The following is a 25732-nucleotide window of genomic DNA, read 5'->3' as shown; positions in this document are numbered from 1 at the left end:
ATGTGTCCTTAAAGTCTGCAGTATTCATCCCATCTAAACAAAATAAGTACACTTAGTGAGTCTTCATGCAGGTTTTCATTGCGTAAATATTTATCCGATTTCCTCCCCCCAGTAGACGACTGGCAGACAGTTACACAGTGCGACACAATCTTTGTGTTTTCTGCAGATCTGCACAGTGTTTTTCTGAAGCTTGTCAGCTCGAATCAAGCTTTTTTTTTCAAGCAGAAAACAAAGTTGATCAAACCCAGAGAACTCCATCGCACACACTGGAGGAGATAATTATCTAGTGTCATATATCTGCGTCACGTCGTCTCATGGATATACACGCAGAGACAGAATCCATACGTGCTTTAAAGCGTGAGGTGTGAGAAGCCACGCAGAGTTCAGCACCTCGGTGCTCACAGCAAAAACCAGTGATGATGCAACCGGTGCAATGTTGTCGTCTGTGTGAGGCAGCAGTCGAGGTGAAGTCGTGTCCCCGGTGACCAAAGAGAAAAGTTTGCAGCTATTCTCGCAAAAGTTAAAGAGACGAGCAGGAGAAATAAACACAAATCTTCCAGTAAATTAGATGTTTTGCAAAGTGGAGCGTCAACAATGGGTCTTAGAGTGAGACTTTCTCAGGGATAGTTAGGGACATTATTTGTGCACACTTAGCATCACAAAGTCTTTCTACACAACACATTGGTTACTGACAACAGGTTACGTCTGGCGGGCTGGGGTGGTTCGGACGAGGAGGAGCGAAGGACACAAAACCAAGGAGAAGTGAGGGCTCGCTCTCTTTGGCTTCCGGAACCCACAGGCCAGCGCTGTGTAGTCTCTACTCACTTATAAAACCTGTTTGTATTAAATGGTGTCAACTCTATTCTTTGACTTCAGCTTCATTATAAGTGTATGATTATACGTGTGTCCTCCTCTAGCATTAAAGAACTGGGCGGGTTTTCAGCTCCGGTCGGCAGTGGGAACCCTTCCGTACCAGAGACACGTGTAAGACAAAACCCAACACTCCTAATATCCTCAAATATTACTAACACGTTTTACCCTTGGAGTCAATCTGACCCCAGGGATATTTGCCTCCAGATAATGATTTTCTGAAAATTGTTGACCAAGTTTTCGTGTCAGACATATAAAGGCATTATCTTTAACTTTCCTATAATCACTGGAGTCAATATGACCCTATTCAATGTTTAATACGTGTAATGAAAAACACTTTTTATAGTGACATTAAAGCTGATATGCGGAGTTTCTGAGAAACGTCTCGATGTCCCGCCCTCAACAGCCTCACTTCCTCCCCCTGCCTCTGCCAATCTACCAGAAGCCACGCCTCCACTTTTCTGCATGCGCATCGCGGAATATAACAAGGTTGCATTGATATAGGTCTATGGGTCAGGTAAGAGCTAAAATCATATTTACCTGTTTGCTGTTGTGACACGCGGCCTTGTTTCCTTGCACAGTTCCGCCTTCACTTTGATTGACAGTCTCAAAAACAGGAAGTCGAAGCCTATTGGCTGGGCGATCGTTTCCATTTGTATAGGGGTCTATAGGACGAAGGAGGGACTTATATACATTAATGTATATGAATGACCACTGGCAGTAGACCATAGTAAAAGACTTTTCACATTTGAAAAGAATCATACATAAACATAGATTTCTCAGAAACTCTGGATATCAGTTTTAAAATGAAAGTATGGTTTGCTTCATGACTAAAATTACAATTTTAAGTTGGCAGAACATTTTAAAAAACCAAACTAAATCAAATTTGTTTTTTGTTTAGAGATTTTTCTCAGAGAAATTCTAGAAAAGGTTGAGATGTCGTGACGTCGGGCGGACAGAATGATGCAGGTTCACTCAGAATGAGAATATCTAACCCAGTCTCACTATGAAGCATAGAATGACTAAGTTTGTCCACTGCGCAATGTGTAGACATCCTACGCAAACGCCTCTCAAAGCGTACAAAGCCTACGCATTATTTGCCCAGTGTTTTCTATGGTCAGGTCACGTGACCACCTGTTAGCCCTGTTTGACAAAGATTGAGAAAAAAACTTTATTTACAGCTTTGCATCATTACAATGTTTCAAACAGTCTTAAATTATACTTTAGCCTTGAGGTGTGCAAATTTATTCAAATGTAAATTCATATAAATATTAACAATAATGATAAATCATAACCATGAAAAAGATGGTTTAAATACTAAACACGCTCTGTTCTGAGCATCCTTAGCAACATCATAGCAACAGGATAAAGCAGGAAGAATTTACGTTGAAACCAACAAACTATGGATCGTATACATAAACAAAATGGATACTATGAACAGTAAGGGTACATTTGACATGTAGCAAATGTCCGCCATGTTTTCCTTTTCTCAGACGAGATGAAAAAGTGGTCATGTGACCTGAGGTATGCCCCATAGAAAGCACTGGACAGATGATGTGTAGTCTTTCTACGCTTTCAGAGGCATTTGCGTAGGATTTCTAGACCAGGTATTCTCAGCCTTGGGGTCACGAGACACTGGGATAATATTTTCTGAACAATTTGAACCCATTTTTCTTTTTCAACTCCACCAAACTTGTCATATTTCAACATGTTTTCAACACTTTTTCTTCCCATATTTTTCTGCTTTTAATGCATTTTTGCTACATTACCCCCATTTCTGCCACTTTTCAATCAAATTTCAATCAAAATTCAAACCTTTTCTGCGCAAATTTTCCACTTTCAAGGCATTTTCGACACTTATAAACATTTTTGGCAATTTTAACCTCTTCATCATATTTCATGTTTATTTTTGCCAATTTAACCACATTCACGATTTGTCAAGCCCATTATTTGCTAATTTAAATGGATTTTTCATAATTTTTGTTCTGCCAATATTGACATTTTGAACCCCTTTTGCCACTTTTTCTGTCCTTTTTTGCAACTTTTAACCAATTTCTAAGGGTTTCCAGGTTTCTAGCACTTTTAATTTGGGAGTCGCGGACTGAAAATGTGCAGAATCACTGTTCTAACGCATTGCGCAGTGGAAATGCGTAGTCATCATTATACGCTTTGTAGAATGAAACTCACTTAGAACTCTGACTTAGTACAACAACTGCTTTAATGATATTTTTAGAGTGGTCCTGGCTGTATTTCTGTAATCCTGAACAATGTTTTTTTATTTTCTCGCAAAATTCTGACCAGTTTCTTAGACTCTAATAATCAGTATTGATCCTGATCCACTCATTAGTGTGTTAGTTTTCCTTTGCTTTGTAACAAAGCTCACTCAGTCTTGTTGCTCTGTTACAAAAATGCCTATTTATTTACAGCATTTTACTACTTTTGTCTCTTGAATGACAGTAAAATGGGGTGACCTGGACAACTGAGTTGTGTCCTGATCCACTCGTGCACTCCCTGTGCATCCAGCCTTAAGCTGGTGAAATAGCAATACTCAGACGGTCACAGATCGGGTAGATTCACTGAGGGCAGGTGGCACAGCAGATTCTCTCACATCAAGCCAATAATCCCTCCTTGAACATGACAAAGAACAAGGATTATTGATCCCACTTTGAGCAGCAGAAGGACTGAACTGGATGGAGCAAACCCTGAAAAACATCTATAAAACACCCATGAAATAACTTGCACAAAAGTTAAAATGATCAGGAACACTTCTCAAACTTATATTCAACTGCCAGATTTCCATTCTTAAACTCAAGATATAAAGTTAAAAAAAATTATATTATTTCTGTTCATAAGTGAGCTTTTTTTATACAATCACATTTATCTTGACTAGTGCAGCCAATGTTTTTTTTTTTTAACAAATACTTTGGTTAATAATTTATGGCCATTTTTTTTTTTTTTTTAAATTGATTAGGTGTTTCCTCAAAACTATACATTTTATACTGAGACTTCCAGAGCAGCACAGATAACTGGACCAATTTGTAATTGCCCCCCTAGTGGAGCAGATGACATTGAAATTCAGAGGAATGGCAGCCATATGCAGTATCAAAATTGTATGTTTTGCAATAAATATGCACAGACTTGGCCAATATGGATGATTCTGACATCAATACCTGACATGGAACCAAAGGCTGATGCAATCATAATTGATGGTTCAGCACTGGCGAACACCCTGCCACCACGAACCTCAATGACTTTTGAAGATTATGCATGTTAGATGTGCTCCCCAAAGTACAAGAGAAGAGACACCCCTTTTAAAAACGTTTTGTGAGATGTATTTTATGCTGCAATTTAACTAACAATATCCCAGTTCAGTCCCATTTCATTTGTACATTCAAACAAGGATCATATAAAATGTTTAGAAGCCTAGTTTTCATCATCTTTTGCTAGAAATGGTCAAAAGAAGATCCTTAGAGTGACAGCGGGAGTTACCCGTTAGACAGTGGGAGTCACCCCATAAGACAACAGCTGATATTACCCCGTATGACACCAATAGTTACCCCTTAAGACAGCGATAGTTACCTCGTAAGACAACAGCTGGTATTACCCCGTAAGACGGCGAGAGTTACCCCGTAAGACGGCGGGAGTTACCCCGTAAGACGGCGAGAGTTACCCCGTAAGACGGCGGGAGTTACCCCGTAAGACGGCGGGAGTTACCCCGTAAGACGGCGGGAGTTACCCCGTAAGACAGCGGGAGTTACCCCGTAAGACGGCAATAGATATCCCGTAAGAAAGCGAGAGTTACCACGTAAGACAGCGAGAGTTACTCCGTAAGACGGGGTAAGACAGTGGGAGTTTCCCCGTAAGTCGAGAGCGAGAGTCACCCCATAAAACAGCGAGAGTCAATGCGTAACATGGCGGGAGTTACCCCATAAGACAGCGGGAGTTACCCCATAAGACAGCGGGAGTTAGCCCGTAAGATGGCAATAGTTATCCCGTAAGAAAGCGAGAGTTACCATGTTAGACGGCGAGAGTTACCCCGTAAGATGGCAATAGTTATCCCGTAAGACAGCGAGAGTTACCCCGTAAGATGGCAATAGTTATCCCGTAAGACAGCGAGAGTTACCCCGTAAGATGGCAATAGTTATCCCGTAAGACAGCGAGAGTTACCCCGTAAGATGGCAATAGTTATCCCGTAAGACAGCGAGAGTTACCCCGTAAGACGGGGTAAGACAGCGGGAGTTACCACATAAGTCGACTGCGAAAGTTACCCCGTAAGTTGACAGCGGGAGCCATCCCGTAAGACAGCGGGAGCCATCCCGTAAGACAGCGAGAGTCACCCCGTAAGACAAGGGCTGTTTTATAAAGTGCTACTGATTATTTTCTTTCTTTCCGCTGGTTCATTAAATGCTTCGTACACAACTGTGTGACTTTGCAGGATAACTGTTAACTGAGCGTAAATACAATAAATGAAAATGCATTTGTTGTGTTAAACAATAGTGACAGTAGTGACTTTAAAAATGATGTATTGTTTTTAAAATAAGCACCAGTTTGCTATAGCTCTCCCTGCTTCCTAAAGGTGTAGATTTATCCCCAAACTGCTGGAAAAGTCTCTCCCCTCTGGAGAACGTGATGTTTTCAGCACACTCCGTTTCTTTCAGTAACCATTCTTCCTGACAGCAGCTGCTCCCATGCCAGCCAAAGACAGTGACTGATATCGAGATGCCATATTATTTATTAAGCCAGTTGTTTATTGTACGTAGGAGTTCAAAAATCTACATATCGTTGAACCTCAGCCAAGTTTCTTTTTGTGTTGAAAAGAAAGAAGCATCAGCACAGAATCTCCTCAGAGAGATGAGACGAGTGTAGTTCTCACATCTCTGACCTTAAGAAAATATTGCCCTGTGGACTAAAACTCCCACTGAACTGTAGTCAAAAAGATGAGGAGTACTTCATAATTACCTGCTGCAAGCACTTTATTTAGAGGACTTTTTACTTTTTAAGGCTTCCTCACACAGACTGTTTCTGTTTAATATTACAGTGATATTTAAATAAAGCAGTGTAATAACAATAAGTGACAGTGGCACTGCAATACTGTCTCATTACCAGGGTTAGGGTCAAATATAATTGTAATCGCAAAATTATGCCCTAACTATAATTGTAATTGTAATTTTGAAAATCTGTTGCTGTTTAAATAATAATTAAATTGTAATTGGCCTGAAAATTGGAAATGTATATATATATATATATATATATATATATATATATATATTTAAGAATAATAAAACGTATTTAATAATAATACTACCTTATTTAACAATTTAATGGCCATATTATATATTTTTGTCTTATTTATCAAAATGGTATTTATTTCAAAATGTTTTTATTTATTAATTATGACTCTTTTGGGCTTCCATAGAAAATTCTATAAAATCTGCCAATTATAATTTCATGATTCATGATAAGTGTATTTTTCATTTTTTTTAAATGACATGGTTCGTACTGACCTGTTTTTATAAGAGATGCTAACAGAAAGCTAACACAAAACTTTTATGGGGTAATTTATTTCCGACTCAGTAATTGTGATCAATTGTAATTGAACATTAGTACTTGAGAACGTGTTGTAATTGACTTTCAGGGGAAAAAATAGTAATCAGAATTGAATTGTAATTGGGAAATATGCCTGTCACTGTAATCGTAACTTAATTGTAATTGAACATGGATAATTGAAAATGCAATAGTAATGGAAAAATGTAATTGACCCCAACCCTGCTCATTACTGTATTGTAGACAGGAAATAGAGACGCAATGCACGGAAATGTCAACACAATCAAACAGTAGCGGCAGAAGCTGAAAGCATAGCAAATAAAAGTATAATTAACAATGATTTATAACTGTTTTACAGGGTCTAATCTACAGGGGAAACCCTGGACAGAAAGCCAGTTTGTTACAGAAGTGACACAAACAAAACAATCGAAATTAAACAAAACTTTCTTACAGTCGTTTTTAGAGATTTATTATGGAGTTAAAATAATGCCCAAACCTCAGAAAAAAAAGAAAAAAAACACTAATAAACTCAGTGTGGTTTGCAAATACAAAACATCATGAAAAAACTACTCAAGTCGACTGTATTTATTTATATAAAACTTTTCATACATAGGACATGTAGCCCAAAGTGCTTTACAAGAACACAGAAAAGATCAATAAAAAGACAAAATGAGGAAATAAAGACAATTCAGTGAAGAGTCAATAAAATATAGAACAATGGATAAAAAAATAATACTAAGTTAAGAACATAATCATAATAATAAAATAACTCATGCACTTTATTTCGTAAATAAGAAATGTACCAATCAAACAAATACAATATATTTTACACATACAAAAAAATAAACATGTCTTCAGTAATAAAAAAAAATCATTCAAATTTAAAACAGGACATTTATATGTGAATCTGAAAGGTAGAAATATAGTACCAAAAGGTCATGTGACAGTTTTTTGTTGTTGTTGTAAACTTTTTTTTTGTACTTAAAAACTGACTTTTTTCCCTTTTTTGTTTTAAAAGAATGGAGACATTTTTCTTTGTATGTGTTAAAACTACTGGGCCCAATAACATTTGTTTACAACACAGATAAAGACATAGTGTATTCCTGATAGATCAATAAATCAAAGTAGGGATGCACCAAAATGAAAATGTGCGGCCGAAGCTGAATAAAATATAAACGTTTGGCCGAATACCAATATCGAATGCGGTTGATAAGTTTTTCACTATTAGTGCATAAATAGCCTAGAATACATCTTTAGACATGTTTTTTTTTTAAGAAAGTAAAAGTTTATTGAATATTCTGACATTTTTTAAATATTCCAGTAGCCTTTGCTTTTCATAAAAAGCACAACAAAGTTTTTCATTTATATTAACCCTTCAAATAAAACAAAACATGTATTCCAAAAAAAGCTAAAGCGCATTAAAGGGGCGGTATGATGAAAGAAAAAGTTGAAAAAGTTCTGTTTCCTCCCTCTGTTATTATTCCACATTTTGTAAAAAGTCAGCTCCAAACGGCGAGTTGGATTTTGCCCACATTGGCAGGTGATGTCACCTAACACGCCTCCTAGAATGTGAGCTCCTCCCTCTCCAACTATCTTACAGCTAAAACAACACTGTGGTTTAATATAGAATATATATTATACTTTGTCATATATGTAAATGCAAACTGCACTACTTTTTCTGCTGCCGATCATGTTGGGAGTCACTGCTTGGAGCCACGGACTCATTGTTTACACACATCAGCTGTTAGCACTCCATGCTAATGCTACACCAGCCTGTGCAGCGAGACCCGGTGTAGTGTAAGGAGGAAACAATGGGGATGTTTATGGATTTGTGGCTCACAGCACTAACCACAAACTCGGTTGCGGAATTGGACGGTTTACGCTGTGACGGACGACGGAGAGCGTTAAGGAGAGAGTCTGGCTGTGTTTGCGTGTGGAAAGGAGGAGCTGCTGCTGCTGCTCTGGTTCTGCAGCTACGCACACACACTTTTCCGACTCAAAATCACTGCACGTTGTTTGATTGCATCATTGCGTCACACGCTGCTATTCGGCCTTGCTTTTAACTCACTAAACCGAAGGCCGAATGTTGCTTTTTTTTGCAATATTTGGCCGAATATATTCCGGTGGCCAAATATTCGGTGCATCCCTAAATCAAAGGTATAATACTTTTTCCGCAAAACGGGAGAATTAGATCATATAACATCAGCAACAGTGAGTATATGAACAAAACTGAGCCATTTATTATTAACTCATGGGTTACATATTCTTTAACTTTAAACATGAAAATATTCTAAATTTAAATAAAAATATCTCAATAATTTCAATAAAAATTATATGTATATTTTTGTTGTTGTTTATCGAACCAATTTCTGATATCAATATTGGATCGGGACACCCTATCCTAGCGCTTTTTGATTTTACAAATGTGTCATTTATGCCCACCATTCCCTACTATAGGTATTATTTATAAGTACCATAAATAAATAAAATAAAATATCTAATTAGCTCCTACTACTATATCATTCTGTACTAATTTCTATAGAGTGAAGTTATGTTGGACTGATTTTATCCACAGATAATCTCTCCCAGTCTTATCTCGCTGAGGTGTGCAATAGCAGACGTATTAAAAGTTAATAACCCAGTGGCTCTGGCTTTACTCACACCATGGCGTGCATGGGTTGGAGCAGAGCGGGTAACTGGACTGTGAAATAGACTCCAGTATAAGCTGATGGACACATGAACGGACTCGGATGGTTGAACGTCACTCACACAGACACACGAACGCTACACCCGGAGCCCAAAATATCAATTTAATGGAAGCCTGTTTCTGCCACAAAAAAATAAAAAATCAAGTCATTATGAGTTAGTGAATTCATAATTCTGAGAAATATATTCATAATTTTGAGATAGAAAGTTTTAATTATGAGAAAGAAAGTCAAAAAGTATGAAAAAGTCATCATTATGAGAATCATTTTTTAATATCAAGTTGCTATGAAACCAACAAAAATGTAACAATCATTTTACCACATTTATGTACTTACACTATTTTCTACATTATTAGCCACGTGTTGAATTCTAAAAACTGAATAAACAGCCAAAATATGTGTTTTGAATGAATAATTTAAAGTGTTGTTAAGAATGGTAACAGTCAATGTCGATAGACTGCAGCAAATGCTCAATTTGTATCTCATAATCATGACTTTACTATCTCATAATTATGACTTACTGTAGTGATTTTTTTAATTTTTTTAGTGGCGAAGATGGGCTTCACCTGCCAGTTAAACAAAACACAAAAAATTAGAAAAGTAAAATAATGAAAAATTATCAAATATTTTTTTGATTTTACATCTTAAAATAATTATTTTTTTGTTTTTTACAAGTAATTATTTTTAACTATTTCATGACTTTAATCTAAGTCATCATGAGATACTATCTCATAATTACGAGATACTAATAATTGTGAGACTTAGTGTCTCGTAGTTATGACTTACATTTTTATTTTATTTAATAACTTAAAATAATTATTCTTAAGTATTTTTATTATTTACAATGATTTATTTTTAACCATTATTTTATGACTTAAATCTAAGTCATATTTTTAAGTTACAATCTGATAATTATAAGATAACACTTCATATTTATGACATATTTTTATATTTTTTAAGGATTTTTATTATTTAGAAGTATTTTTCTTTAACTATTTCATGACTTAAACCTAAGTCATAATTACGAGATACTAATTGTGACTTAGTTTCTCATAATTATGACTTGGATTTTTATTTTATTGAACAACTTCCAATAATTATTCTTAAGCATTTTCTATTATTCACAATTATTTATTTTTTACCAATTTTATCACTTAAATCTAAGTCATAACTGAGATACTATCTCATAATTATGACTTAGATTATTTATTTATTTATTATTTTACTTTTTCTAGTTTTTTTTTTTTTTTTATCTACTGGCGGGAATGTGCCTCCACATCCATAGAAAAATAGAATCTAAATAAAGTGGGAAAAGCTTTGAAACCTCTGCTAGGTCATTGGTCATTGGTCATTGGTGGGGCGCACAGACTCACAGACTGACTGCGCTGCTCCGTTGATGCGCGGTGGGCGGGGCTATAGTGACGCTGCCAGCCAATGGGCTTCAGCCTCCTCCAGGACCAGCTCAGCATCTCCGTCTCAGCGGCACTTTTGCGCCAGACAAGTATACGGACGGTGTTTAGTGTGTCAGTGACTGAGCACCAGCACCAGGACCAGGACCCCGGGAATTACTCCTCCTCCTGTCGTTGGTTTTACACTTGTGTGAAGATGATCGCTTTCTGCGTCATTTTGGCGTGCACCTTACTTACGGGCGCATCCTCGGTAAGATGAGTTGATTTCTCCACATTGCGGTGATGCTGCTGCACTGCCGCGGATGGAAAGTGTCTGTGAGGCTCGTTTTATTTGGCATCGCACTGATGCGCTATAAAGGGACCAGAACAGGAACCGGGAACCGGTGCTTTAAAGGCTCCAGATGATGCTGGTCAGATGGTCTGGTCCTGCTGTGGTTGGAGCAGAAAGTGAAAGGAAAAACTCGTGGTTCAGATGAGGTGCAGCAGTGGATGATCAGAGGACGCTCAGGGTTCCTCAGGCTGTGGCTGCGTTCATTCAACTTCCTTTACGCACGTTTACGCGCTGACATTTCGGGCTTTAATCAGCTTCATCTATTAGTCAGTCATGTTGTGTTTCTCACAGAAAGCATCATTTAGGGGCAGGGAGGATTTTCTAATCGATTCTGAATCCGATTTAGAAAGTAACAGCCCTGAAATCTCGCTCTTTTCCTTTTGTGTAAACCCAAAAAATCAGGAGTTGTTCGTGAAGTCCAATAAGTATTTCCCAGTGGTTCCCAAGCAGGGGTACGTGTACCACTGGGGACACAGGAGCACATTGCAAGGGGTTCTCGGAAAGATTTAATCAATTAAAAAAAAATAAAAAAATGGGGGTGCACGGTGGCTTAGTGGCCAGCAGGAAGAAGGTCCTGGGTTCAACCCCTGGGGTGGACACTTTTTGCATGTTCTCCCCGTGCTGCGTGGGTTTCCTCCAGGTACTCCGGCTTCCTCCCACAATCCAGAAAAAAACCTGACTGTGTGGTTGATTGGAGTCTCTAGATTGCTCGTAGGAGTGAGTGTGAGTGATTTAGGGCTGGGCAATATATTAAGATTCAAGATGAGTTTTCTATTTTGGCGATGTAGAAAATTACAATATTGTCTATATATATATGTATATATATATGTATATATATATATATATATGTATGTGTATATATATATTATTCTATTCTAGGAGTCGGTGCATTAATTCCTTCTCAGAACAACACTAAAAAGCACAGTTTCACTCACACGTGCTGTCCTTTGTAGGAGCCAAAAGTGACACACATTGTGCAGCTGTTTGATAATAAATGTGTCTGTCATGTTTTTGCATCAGCAAATTTAACCCATAATTCTGGTCAGACTTCATTTAAATAAAAAATATTGAGATTTATATCGTATATCGCCATTTTGAGAAGCACTGTTGAGATATGAGTTTTGGTTCATATCGCCCAGCCCTGGAGTGGTTGTCTGTCTGTTGCCCTGTGATGGACTGGTGCCCTGTCCAGGGTGTAACCCCACCTAGGCACCAGCAGACCCCCACAACCCTGAAAAACAGGAACAAGCTGGTCAGAAAATAAATGGATGGATGTTCCTCGTTCCTTTTTAGGCTCTTTTTCTTTGGGGGCAAATTCACAACAAACTAACAGTACTGCTCAGTAAAATAGGTTATTTTTTGTCATTTATTGAAGCAGGATTATTTTATGCTTGTGACAATAGGAGACAATAATTAGCTATATGTTTTACAAAGGAGACTGTATTTACCTACTACTGAAGTAATGACTGAAATGTAACGTAAATTCCACTCATTTTTTTAAAATGTTCTTTAGGCCAGTTATTCTCAACTGGTGGGTCGGGACCCAAAAGTGGGTCGCAGACCTGTACTGGGTGGGTCGCAAACAGCTGGTCCAAAATAAACAAATGCTTAATGTCTCTCATGATGGACTTGTCTTGTATTTTGACAAGCATGCTGTAAAATGCAGGAAACGTATAGAGATTTATGTTTTAAATATATAGTATATATGTGTATGTTTTCAACAGATATTTTTGGAAAAACTACCGGTAAATTTAGTTGGTTGAATTCTAAAAAAAAAAAAAAGTCTTGATTTAATGACCATGAAAAAATGTGGGTCCCAGGGTGAGAACAGTTGGGAACCCCTGCTTTAGGGAACCAATGTTTGACACACATTTAGGGGGTTTAGGAGAGCCTGCTGTTCCACAAATGATAAAGCATATGAAGTTATGGAGAGGATATATGATATGAAAAGGGGGTACACGTGATTTGACAGAAATACAAAGAGGGTACAAGAGACAAAAAGTTTGGAAACCACTGCCTTAGAGAAATCCAGATGGATGTAATGCATGTGTCAAACTCAACTCAGGTCTGGCCCTTTACACCATGGTTCCATGTCACGGTCATTAAATCGCAACCTGGATGTAATGCATGTGTCAAACTCAACTCAGGTCTGGCCCTTTACACCATGGTTCCATGTCACGGTCATTAAATCGCAACCTTCTTTTTTTTAATTCAACCAACCAAATTTAGCTTTTCAAAAATAGCTGTTGAAAACACATGTAACCTTTTTAAAAACATAAGTCTATTTATGTTCCTGTGTGACATGCATTTCACAGCATGCCTGACAAAAGAAACATTTCTTTTAAAATAAAAACAAGTCCATCATGAGAGACATTAAGTATATATTTATTTTTGACCAGCTTTCCGCGACCCACCCAGTACATGTCTGCGAACCACTTTTGGGTCCTGACCCACCATTTGAAAATTGCTGCTTTAGACCATCTAATTCAGCCCAGAGGAGACATAAAAAAATGGAATTATTGTGTAAATTACCCAATAATTAAGTTGTAGATACATCTCAGCCCTTCTATATACACTAATTTAATGAAACTGCACAATATTTGGAGGATCGCAATTTCCCCCACACTTTTATCACATGACTGTATTCATTTTAAATCTGAAATTGTCCAAAGGACTCAATTTTCCTGAAATTGTTTCTCAGATTTTTGCAAAATTCAAAGTCAGTTTGCCCCAAAATCACAAAATCAATGGAATTTAAAAGAGAAAATCCTGCATGTACTGATATCTGTCACTTACTGCTTGGATATTGTCGGCGCTTCTACAAACTTTGTGTATCATTTATACGTCAAAGTGCAAACTTGGGGAAATTATTGTTGAAATTGCACTTTTTCCCGCCCAAAATCTGCAGCCAACTTAAGATCAAACTACTATACATTTGGCCCCTCAACTAAAATGAGCTTGACATAGGGCTGGGCGATATATCAATATTCAAGAAATATCGAGTTTTTTTCTTTTGGCAATAAAGAAAATTCCAATACTGCATATATCTATTTATATATTTATACTATAAAGCTTATTTTGCATCACAATACTTGTTTTTCAGCATGTAAAGCACAGTTAGGTGGATTTCTGTGTACTACTGCTAACACAAACCTTCCCCTAAACGAGCCACACTACAGAACTCACTCACACGTGCTGTCCCTTATTGGGGAAAAAGCCAAAAGTGGCACATATTGTGCAGCTGTTTGTTAATAAATGTGCGTGTGTCACATTTTGCATCAGCAAATTTAACCCAGAATTCTTCTTCTGGTCAGACTTTATTTGAAATAAAATGATCAAGATTTCTATGGTATATCCCCATTTTAAAATATTGACATGAGTTTTGGTCCATATCGCCCAGCCCTAGTTTGACAAAACTGAGACAGAATCCTGCAGTCATTGTCACAAGTATGTGTATTGTACAAGTCTTTTTAACATCATTGCATGAAATGTGAGTTTATTCACCATCATATTTGATTTCTTGTTTGATGGTTTGTGCAGTAATGATGCTCACATTATGGTAGTGATAACTGGGATGGGAATAGGTCCTTATGAAGCTGATTATTCCCATTAGGTTGTTCCTCAGGAGACCTCATGTTTCACACACACATTCTGAGCAGGTGTTTTTAGCTCCAGCTGTTGTTTTCCTCACTGCACTGCAACATGTATTTAAAGGGAAATCACTCACTGTGGCAAAGATGAGAGGGTGAAGAAGAAGAAGATAAGACCCCACAGTTTCCCCCAATTCTGAACAGGCCATGCGTGTTGTTGTGCTCCTCAGGGGAGTAAGGCGGGCCAGCCAATCAGAGCGCTGTGCAGACCAGGCTTCTCACACAACTTCTACACAGTGATTGTCTCCAGAGATCTTCTGCACGGGCAAAGCATCCTCAAAGGTAAGAGATTTACCCTCCGCTGGGTGTCATTTATCCACTCACGAGCTTTTGTTTCATGTGTGGACATCAATGGAAAGGTGCTCAGTTTGTTTTCTGGCTTTGTATATATGAGCGTTTGGATATTAAATATGGCAGAGATGGGCAACTCCATCACAGCGGGGGCCACAAACATGTGATTGTATCTGATCCAAGGGCCACATGATCAATATTCATGTCAGCATTTAGAATAATGACCAATCAGAGCATTAACACAGGAAATAAAGGGTTTTGTCTTTGTGGTTCTGATGTTTTGACAGTTTTTAGTCATTTTGTGTGTTTTTGGTGTCATTGTGTGTGTGTGCTTTTGTTATTTTTGGTGTTCTTGGTGTAATTATGTGTTTTTTGCTGTCATTTTGTGCATTTTTTGTCAATTTCTGGATCTTTGGGGTCACTTTATGTATTTTTGTTATTTTCTGTATTTTTCCTGTCATTTTGTTAACATTTTGTGTGTCTTTTGAGCTATTTTGTGTGTTTTTGTAGTCATTTTGTGTGTTTAAGTGGTTGTTGTGTCTTTGTTGTCATTTTATGTTTTGTTTTTTTTGTGTTTTTTGGAATTATTTTGTGTATTATGTTGGGCTTCATATCTTCCAACTTCTTGAATAACAAATTTTGAGGATTTGCTTTGGGGACCGCATTTTCTGCATTTTTGTCGTCGATTTGTGCGTCTTTGTGGTCACTTTTTGTCTTTTTGTTGTTTTCTGTATTTTCCAGTCATTTAGTGTCATCCTTTTTAACAGTTTGTGTGTTGGAGCTTTTCTGTAGCATTTTTTTTTGTGTTTTCGTAGTCATTTTATTTGTATAAGTGGTTGTTGTGTCCGTCATTGCTGTCATTTTATGTTTTATGAGTCATTTTCTTGGCCTTTTTGGGAATGTTTGTGTGTTTTTATGTACTTTTATGTATCACTCTCTGAATTGTTATTGGTTTCTATATTTTCCTGTCATTTTCTCATTTTTTAAACAGTTTGTGTGTCTTTGGAGCTATTTTGTAATGTGTTGTCATGTTATACTTTATGAATCATTTTGTGTAGTTTTGGACTTTTTTTGTGTGTTTGTGTTAAGTTCATGCATTTGTGTACTTTGTGCATCATGTTGGGTTTCATATTTCTCCCAACGTCTTGAAAAACAATTTTTGGGGAATTTGCTTTGGGGTCCACAAAAAAGTGTCACATGTGGTCCCTGCCTATGTCTGCTCTGTGGTGTGACAGCAGGAGCGCTGCCATCAGGTGTGAATGTGACGTTCATCAACAACTGAACAAAATCACACCGTCTGCTGTGAAGCCAATACATTCCTGTCTTTTTCTTCTTCAGTTTTTTTTTGAGTGACTACACACACGGTAATTTAAATTACTCATCCCCTGCTCGCTGTGTTGCAGCTGGGAGCCAACAAAAAAACCCCTTTATTTTATTACCACTGCTGCAATACATTTTCCGTCCCCTTTTATTTCTTTTAATGCTTTAGAGGAATTCAATTCAGTTTTCTGGTTCGCTCCATTTGTCCTCCGCGCGGGGCTGTCGTCGTCTGAGTTCATCTGCTGCCACGTGAGATTATGCTGCAGTTTGTTTTCTGACTCACTCTCTCTTTCCTCTGGAATCTTTGCCATAATAGAAATAAATCCTCCAGCCACATTCTTGTATACTGCACTTTGCATAATTGACAAATAAACAACACCTTTGACATTTCGTGAGTGTGCTGCTATAACAGACACAGACACGTTTTATTTAGAGTCTTAATAAACTTCTGGATGATAAAATGACCTCCTAAATTAGACAGAAGAGGATTTGCCAAACCAGCATTTGGGGGCTTAAGGGACTTTTCTTTTTCTGGTGAACACATAGCCAAGGTAACGTGACGTTCTCTATCATCTTGAGACTATCTCTCCAACCAGATACATATTTCATATTTCATATGTGTCCAACTGGAGAGATAGTCTCTTCACTCAGAGAACCACGGTTACACGTAACCATACGGTTTTTTTTTTAATCAGAATGAACTATTCCAAATTAAGTAGTTCTGAATTAAAGTGTTCTGCTGCGTGTACATATAAAACAGGTTTAATCGCCTTAATTCAATTCCACTTTTAATTCTGGGGGTTGGGAGGGGTTCTGATTGGACAGGGGGCGAATGTGTCGTATTCATGTTTATTTAGCAAAAAACACACAACAAACAGTAACACTTCACTTGAAGTTTTACAGTATATACATAAAGCTGACATTACGCTGTCATTAGCATGAATAAGGTGTCACGGAGGCTGTCATTAAGTGTCGTTCCCTAAATTATGACACCTTTGGAGCTATGTTGGCATTTTTTGGGTTAGGTGGAGGGAGTGGGGTTAGGGTAACAAAGGACAATTAATGACAGCCTCCAAGACACTTTATTCATGCTAATGACAGGTATCATGTCATAATAATTACAGCGTAATGTCAGCCTTATGTATAAAACTTTCTTTTCTTTTCAGCTACAACATAAAAGACCACATAATAAGAACTATTTTTACTTTTATTTTGATTGTAGTTTTGAAGCAGCTGCTGGACAATAACATACGGTTTCATTTTTTTTATCAGCTGAGGAGGAGATAGCGTAGCAGAGAAGGGAGGCAGAAGACCGTACTTTGGTCAATCAAGGCCAACACTTAATGCAGTGGATGCTCTACCTCTGTCTACAGGATTTTGAGTCAAAGAAGAACTTTATAATGACCCACGTGTCATTAGTGAAGCTCTGTGTTCTGGTGCAGGGCTTCATGTGCCCGATGACGCCCGTTTTTTTTGCTGATAGCCGCGTGTACGTGTCAATGTCAGCATGTTTATGTTTCCGTCCATCCACTCTTTTCATTGTATCTGTATCTTTTAATAGCCTGGAATCCATCTTTATCTCCTTGTGTTATTTGATACAAGTAATCAGTCTGGAAGTGCTCACTACGCGTTTGAGTCCTCAGGGGCTGAGGGGGCGGGACAAACATGCGCAGAGTAACCAATCAAACGATGAACAGATGTGATGGTAATAGTGCAACAAGCGTAGATCTTTTTCCCTAAATAGAGCCGGCAGTGGAGATCAGCGTGTGGTACGACACAGACTTGTTGTGGTTTTAACGATATATCCAGGTCCTTTAAAACAGAACAGGCGGGCGCCATGTTTGCTTTGATACTGCTTGGTGCAGGAGATATGACCTTCTTTCTGGCTCGTTTTTTTCTAACCTATGGACTGAGCAGAAACGGCCGCATCACCATACCTTCTGTCTTACAAAGAGTAAAGAAGTGGGTGTGGCTTATCTTTAGGCTAGTATTCTAAGGCTCTTAGTAAATAGTCTCGGCTCGAGTCCAACGCTTGCTTCAGGCGGCCATCTTGGATTATGTTGTCACCAGCGCGTCATCGGGACAGGATGAGCATGCGCAGGACGACCGGAATAAACTTAAAGCGGAATCAGACGTTTACAAGATCAAAGATTGATGCCATTCGTAATAAAAATTTGAATTAACTAGCCACTTACTTTGGATTTAAGCTTGATTCAGAATGGCCATTTTCATTAGGAATTAGGTGTTTACAAGGTGAGTTTAAAGAGGATGTAACTTTTGTTCTGAATTAAAGGGGAATTAAAGCTCTCATGTAAACGTGGTCATTGATTATTTGGTTGTTTTTAACCCTTATCCCTCCCACACACACCCTCCCCCCCACGCACACACTTTTCAACTTGTTTCATTTCCTTGGAAGCAGCTCAACACCAACGTGCAATAAGTTCTGCCCTCCCCTGATACTTAGCAGTTAGAGCAAAAAAAACATTTGTGTGTTACATGAAATGTAATTTGCCAATAGAAAATGGCACGCTCCTCGCTGCAGCTGTTTGAGAATTTTCCAACTGCAGGCAAAACAATTGAATTATTTTGGAGGTGATTGTGTTATTTAGGAAGCTGACAAGGACAGTGCGGGCGGTCAGCGGGGAGCTAGGGCTAGCCTCCAGGCTTTCTGCCTGTTTGGAGGTGGTGAGGCGTCTCTACTGACCCAAACAATGTTAACTGAGGGTGATGTATCCAGGCAGATGAGGTATGTCAGCTCCTGCTCCCTCCCTCAGGGGACCACACACACACACACGACCTCGCCCAGTGTTAGCATCAGCAGCTAACGCTTTAATTCCAAATATTGTCACAGCAAAGTTAAGCCCCATCAATTTGATTTAGTCCACGTATTACATGAGCTCCTGCTTTGATCCTGCATTACCGCTGCCTCCTCCCAGACTGTTTTTCATTTTGTCTGCGCTAGTGTTTGTTCTTTGTGAAAATCAATGGGAGAGCAATGTTGTCCTCCCAACTGGCTGTTCAGAAGGATACGAAGGATACGGTCTGCAGCGGACTTACAGCCTCATCCAATGATTAATGTTTAATGGCTATCCCTCCTGAGGACCTGCTTTCGATACAGTGGGACACAAATTGGGAGGAAGTTCTTTATACCCCGCGCTGCACTATGTATAACCTGAAACTGTCATTTTACAAGAAAATAGATGGCCTACGTATAGGCCCCCTCATAGAAAACGGACGTAAAGTGCAGAATTCACGCGATAAAAGCAATTAAACCAGTTTATTTTCTTAGGAATTTAAAGTTGGGCCCCAATGAGACAAGGGAATACCTCACATGCATGTTGTGTGTTCATATCATGCATATGCATGCTTTTTACCCCAGAAAACAGGTGACTGAAAGCCTAGTAAATGTAGCAAACAGACAAAAGTCACATTTTTGCTTGTAATCTCCAGACTGCGCGGGATTTCAGGTAAAACTTGAGATAGATTTACCAATCGGTGTTATTTCATTGAAAATGCAATGGAAAATGCTCTGATATGGACTAAATCCTCATTCACATGTTTTGGGACCATATCAAGAATTACAATGGTATTTTTAGTGTAAAATGGGTGGATAAGTGTAGTAAACAGACACAAACATTTTTCTAAAGACGTAATTGTGTGATTTAAAAATAACCCCCCTGGAAATCTGGCCCTTTAAAGCTCCCATTTCGGCCCAAATGGATGAAGTTAAAATGACAGTGAAAACTTATTGTGTAAATCACCAACTAATTCACTTGTGGACATCTTAGTGTCTCCAAATACACAAATTCAATGAAACTGCACATTTTTCCCCCAAGGCGCACAGTTTACTACATGCCTATAACACATGATGGCAGTCATTTTTCATCTCAAATTGTTGTAAGTACTCTCATTCCTTCCAAAGTCCTACAATTTCCCTCAAATTATTCCACAAAATGTCCCCAAATAAAAAAAAAAGTGGTTAAAAAAAATCAGATCCTGCAGGGATTGATATCTGTCACCTATTGTTATATTGTTGGTGCCTTACATACTTTAGATACTATTATACTTGGAAGTACAAACTAGGGCACAAGAATGATAAAATAGCGTGTTTGCCCACCTATAATCTGTGGCCCACTTGAGATTAAACTGGTCCATATTTGGCCCCTGAACTACAATGTGGTCATACCAGCCTGTCATTGGCCGATCCTGTTAGATCTCTGAAGCTAAGCAGGTCTGGGCCTGGTTAGTAGTTGGATGGAGACCACTGAGAATTCCAGGTGCCACAGTGGGGGACAGTCACCCCAGTGGTATCTGACATTGTGTCCCTGGGCAAAGCACTTCACCTACATTGCCTCGTATGAATGTAGTGTGTGAGTGGTGGTGCTACGGCAGCCCCAGGGCAGCTGTGGCTACAATAGTAGCTTACCACCACTAATTGTGGAGTGAAAGAATAAAGCCTTAATTCTGTAGAGCAAATTTCATAATTAAAATGAACACCCCGATATAAAGCATATAAATGAAAAACAATTAATAACAGTAGTTGATTTGTTTGATATGATTTCGGGAAGTTAAATTGCTAACAAATTCATCAACATCTCTTTCAAAGTATCTTCATGATGAGCCAACAGAAGGTTCGGGAGTTAGATTTCTGAGGCTGCTACTTCCTCTTTTGTGGGTTCAACTTCCTGGTGGTTATAAAAACAGGCTTGTAACCAGAGGGTTGCTGGTTCGAATCCACTGTGGGGCCTTGAACTAATCCCTTAAACCTAGAATGCTTATAGGACTCTCATGAAAAAGAGATTCCTAATCCTAATGAGACTTTTCTAGTTAAATAAATGTTGAAAAAACAAACAAAACTACACAAAAACACTGGCTATAAAAGACTACCAGTACTGCTGTCTATTGAATTTGTTATAGAAATATAAAGAACTTTAAACTATTAAAAAACAAACACTATAAACTTGATCATAAATCTAAATGATTATATTTTCAAAAAAAGATCACCACTATTGATTCTCCTCTGGGTCACGGTTCTCTCTCTCTGTTATACAGGAAGTGGTGCTCATAATTACATACATTACTCTACACTGTAAAGTACGCATTAACCAACATAGAAAAGGAATAATGCCTTCTTTTAAACACGCTATCTTGAAGAAATACCATAGGAACATAATACATTAGCTTGGTCTTTTATCCGTTTTCCCGATCCCTTTGTTCTCCTGATAGCTAAAGTGAAATGTCTGTTCAAGTGCTAAAAGGTCACTTTGTACTGTAATACATCATTCAGTGCCAGCGTTTGGCTTCGGAGGTTAAAAGGGCTATTATAGCTTGGTGATCTCCATAGAAGATCTTTGTTTAACTAAATCATTGATCGTCGCCTGAAAATGGCATAACAAGGTGTAGCGGAGAGTCAGAAATATTTCTATTTCACGCGAAATAGAAATCTCGATATATAGCTCAGGCCTATACTGCAAAGTCATGCTGAATAAATCATCTTATGAGACAGTGACAATGTTTGTGTGAGACTGGTGGTGAGTGAGGAGGACTGTCAGACTCCTGCTATGAGCAGATAAACCATTCAAAGCAATATTACAGTTAGTGCTCAAAACTGTGCAAACCATCAACATCTTCATTAAATTGAAGCCTTGATTAAGTTCATCCTTTGACCCTTCCTGGCCCCTCAACAACAATTCTACTTGCTTTGATTTGGGCGCCTGTCCGACCACATTTTGTGGGATCGCCTATTAAACGTGTGCTAGTGTGTGCACGAGCCCAGTTTTCCTCGTGCACAGCAGTGTTTAAAAGATGGTGTCGGCATCGCTCATACAAGCTTACCTTCCAAAAGAAGATTTGCACTTTTCCCACTATGTCAGACTCGCCACCAGTAAGTGAGAAGTGCGCAACCGCAGCAAGCCAGAACTAGCTAGGGGCGAGCACGTACGATGGCCTAGCGTAAACATATCACCAGAATGATTGACAATTAGGAGGACCAATAGTCTTGATGATCCACCTGAAATTTGAAGCCAAAATAACATCCTCCACTCTATCTTTAAGTATGATTAGGATGCTGAGTGTTTCCATTGAAGTAAACTACAAAGTTTCCCAAGATGCATTTGGAACCGACAAGGACAAAAACCTGAGTCACACTGAGGCTAAATATCTCTGTTGATTCTCCACCTTTGAAAGTTCTGAAAACATTTTAAGTGAGAAAGTGACCAAGTATAATATCAACATGTGCTCATTTGATCCATCAAACTCACGTACAGTATACACATTTGATTCCAACATTTTCGTGATTCCATATCGTCTACCATTTACTACGAGCCAAACTTCCAGCCCTATTTACAAAAGTGTTCAACTAATGGAAGACAAGAAGAGATGCTTTTAATTTGAATGGCCAATGTTTGATTTTTAGTTTGAAGCCAGTCCAAGGACCATTTTACGTTCCGCTCACAAATCATCATGGGATGGATGAATATGACGAGTGTGCCCACCGTGCATACTAAAGAAATTTCCACATATAGTATACATTTGGGTATTTTTTGCATACTCAATCTTTTCAGACTATCTAATGTGTCTCATGTGTTTTAATTGTATGTTAAGTTTGACTGACCACTGCCAGTCTTCATCAGAGGCGTCTGCCGATCGCTTGGATGTTTTTTTTTAGGTTTCCTTGATTGACGAAGACTAGAAGTTGTCAGTCAAAACATGTCATGACATCAAAATGGATTTGCAAAGGAACTGTTGTCTGAATAAATATTATTCATAAAGAAGACAAAAATATAATTTCTGGAATCATTTTCAGTTGATTGACCTCTTCTGCTACAGTCGTATTAATAATCTTTTAACTATAAGAGAATCCTGCACTATTCCAGAAGTCAACCTATTCACGCCTTGCCTTCCTTCCTAGAGTTTGTCATCTAGATTGAGGTTCTCCGGTGGATACAGGGATAACAATCCAACTCTTTAAGCCGCAGTGATGATTACTCGTCCATTCAAACTCTGTTCACATGCAACATGACATGCAACATGACCCCAATTAGAAGACAACATGAAAACCTGGCAAGGAAGCATATTTAAAAGTGGCAGTACTGTGGAGAACTGGTTACTCCTAACCTGCGTTTGGAAGTGACAGGCCTTACTTAAGTACGCCCACACCCAAGAACCAGGGAAAAGGGTAAGGGGTGAGATTATGTTACCAGGCGTTTGATAAGCGGCGTGCCGTTTCCCTTAAGACTCAGGAGCATCTCTCTTGTCCTCTAGAGAGACTTTCATCTCTACAGCCAGTTCCTGCAATCTGTCGCTAACCGATAGAATACAGACACGAGACGAGGCACGTAATTTCTATTTATCTCCCAATGCCTTTACAACCACAACAAGCTGTGCTTTTATATCCCTCAAACTTCTGACAACATAACACACACGCTGAGCCAATTCCATTAAGCGAGCCACCCAAGATGTAGTCCGTACATCCCACAGCACCATGCTTTTCATCCTACTTTCTAGTTGTTTCCTCGGTGGAGGAAACCTGCTGCTACCAGACTTGATGGATGGGTACTCTGCTGTCAGCAGAAATATTATCATCAGGGCCGCCATGTGGATTGTATTAGTTCTAGTGCACTGATTCACCCCTCAGCAATCATCTGATGGTCTGTAGCTGGGTGATGGCAAGCCTTCAACTGCAGTTTTATTTCTTTATTACACTTTAATTTCTTCATCTTTTGCTTTATCCGTAATACATAAAGTGTTTGCATGATTGCACATAAGGTCTTTGTGCGAGAATAGTGATGAGAACCCTGGTTAAAGACTCATTCAAAGTGCACCTTGGCCTTTTCTTTCTTTAGCACTTTACCCGCTAAGGTTAAACAGCAAATCTGCTTTTTCAGACCAAATAGATTTGAGCTAATTGTGTGCTGAGCCCTGACCTTCAAACAGAGACAACCACGATATAATCAGGCCTGAGATTACGTCTGCAAGAGCGGACAGCTGTGGCTCATATCAGAGAGCTGCTCTTAAGAAGGAAGGGGAAGTGCACGTTAGCCAGGAACAAGTCCCTGACAATGGATTAACGGATAGCTGGGAGAACAATGTTAAAAGGATCCTCCACTGTATTTACAAACATGGTTTTTACTTAATAGAAGATCTATGCTTCACAAAAAGCATTATTTTTCACCGTATTTGTTTTATTACCTTTTAAAAATGGGACTACTTTACAGTTTTAAAGTCTGTGTTCACCAACTTGAAATCATGTGATTGATGATGTCACACAGGCCCCACTGCCTGTAAACATCCCATTGTTTTCTTTTGGAATGAAACATTCAGCCTGATTTTTAGATCATTTATCAGCCTTTTTGGTCAATATGCAAACTTGTGCTGGTTGCTCTCAATCAGTGTTTCTCAAATTGGGGTACGTGTACCCCTAGGGGTACGTGGTGACACTACAGGAGGTACTTGAGAGAGAGTTTTGAATTTTCTTTTATCACTATGTTTTTTTTAAATTAAAACACACACAACTGTATTTCATCATTTCACTTGGTGAATATTGTTAAATTAAAATGCAGTTAAAAAAAAATAAATAACATAATCAAAAATGAATTCTAGAAAACAATGTCTTTGGAGGTGCGAGAAAATCTTGATATGAAAATGGGGTCAAGATCCGAAAAAAGGGTTGGTAACCACTGCACTAAATACTGTTTTTCCCACTTGTTTAAAATTTGAGATTCTTTAAAATGTTCATTCATTCCATTCTATAGTTGTTTTTAAATAGTTTTCTAAGCAAAATGGGGGTACTTGGATTCAGGAATAAGAGAAAGGGGGGACTCGGGCCAAAAAAGTTTGAGAACCACTTTCTAAAGAAATAGTAAATGTTAAAGATGCAATTTTGACCAGAGAAGATTTGTGACCAGAGGGGACGACAGTTCCAACTCTGTGGTTTTGTAGTAGACAATGAAGCAGAGAAGAAGAGCTCGCATAAGGGGCCTGTCAGTGCCTAATCTTTTTTAATCCTTTCAATGCATGCATCACTTCTTTCATTCACATTATTTACAACAGAGCTCCTGGGACGTGATATTTTAATGTAAACCGACCATACAAAGTTTGTTAAATGTTTTAATCGTACATATATTAGATTTGTGACAGTTTTTGTGATGTTTTTAATTGTTAATTAAAAAACAACAAAAAGGAAAAACCACTGCAAGTCGATATATATACATAAACAGATCAAAACACAATACACAAACAGAAAAATAATAAATAAATAAAAAATAAATAGTAATTCACTCAAAACATAAGCTTCCAAGAATTTGGGAAATCTTGGCAGCACATTTAGAATGTTATTTATAAATAGCGGGGTTTTAAACCTTTTAAATATTACACGAACTGCCGTAAAATAGACCGACTGATTGTAGACGCATTTTGTTCCTGCGTTGAGAAGATCAGACACTGACGGGGCCTTTATTCTCCCTTTAACAGTGTGCTGACGTGCTCTGGTGGCTGAAGTTAGCGAGTAATCAGACAGTTGAAGAGCTCCCACCCAAAAGGATTTCTATCCTAAGGGTTTGTGCTTTTTCAACAGTCCGTGATTACTCGCTAACTTCAGCCAAGTTGAAGGAT

At 38.4% G+C, this 25732-nt stretch overlaps 1 protein-coding gene across 2 annotated transcripts in view; it reads left to right on the top strand.

Moving 5' to 3' along the window:
* The first annotated feature begins 10625 nt into the window (after window positions 1-10625).
* The window catches only part of cdh4 (cadherin 4, type 1, R-cadherin (retinal)), a 383532-nt gene continuing 368425 nt past the window's right edge, over window positions 10626-25732 (top strand). For both annotated transcript variants that reach the window (XM_028447500.1, XM_028447499.1), the window contains exons 1-2: window positions 10626-10778; window positions 14680-14791. In XM_028447500.1, coding sequence (XP_028303301.1) covers window positions 10725-10778; window positions 14680-14791 — 166 coding nt within the window. In that variant the 5' untranslated portion in view covers window positions 10626-10724. The remainder of the gene's footprint in view (window positions 10779-14679; window positions 14792-25732) is intronic.

This window comes from Gouania willdenowi, chromosome 5 (genome assembly GCF_900634775.1).
Source record: "Gouania willdenowi chromosome 5, fGouWil2.1, whole genome shotgun sequence".
NCBI classification, from domain to species: Eukaryota; Metazoa; Chordata; class Actinopteri; order Blenniiformes; family Gobiesocidae; genus Gouania; species Gouania willdenowi.
This window is presented reverse-complemented; position numbering and strand designations above follow the sequence as displayed.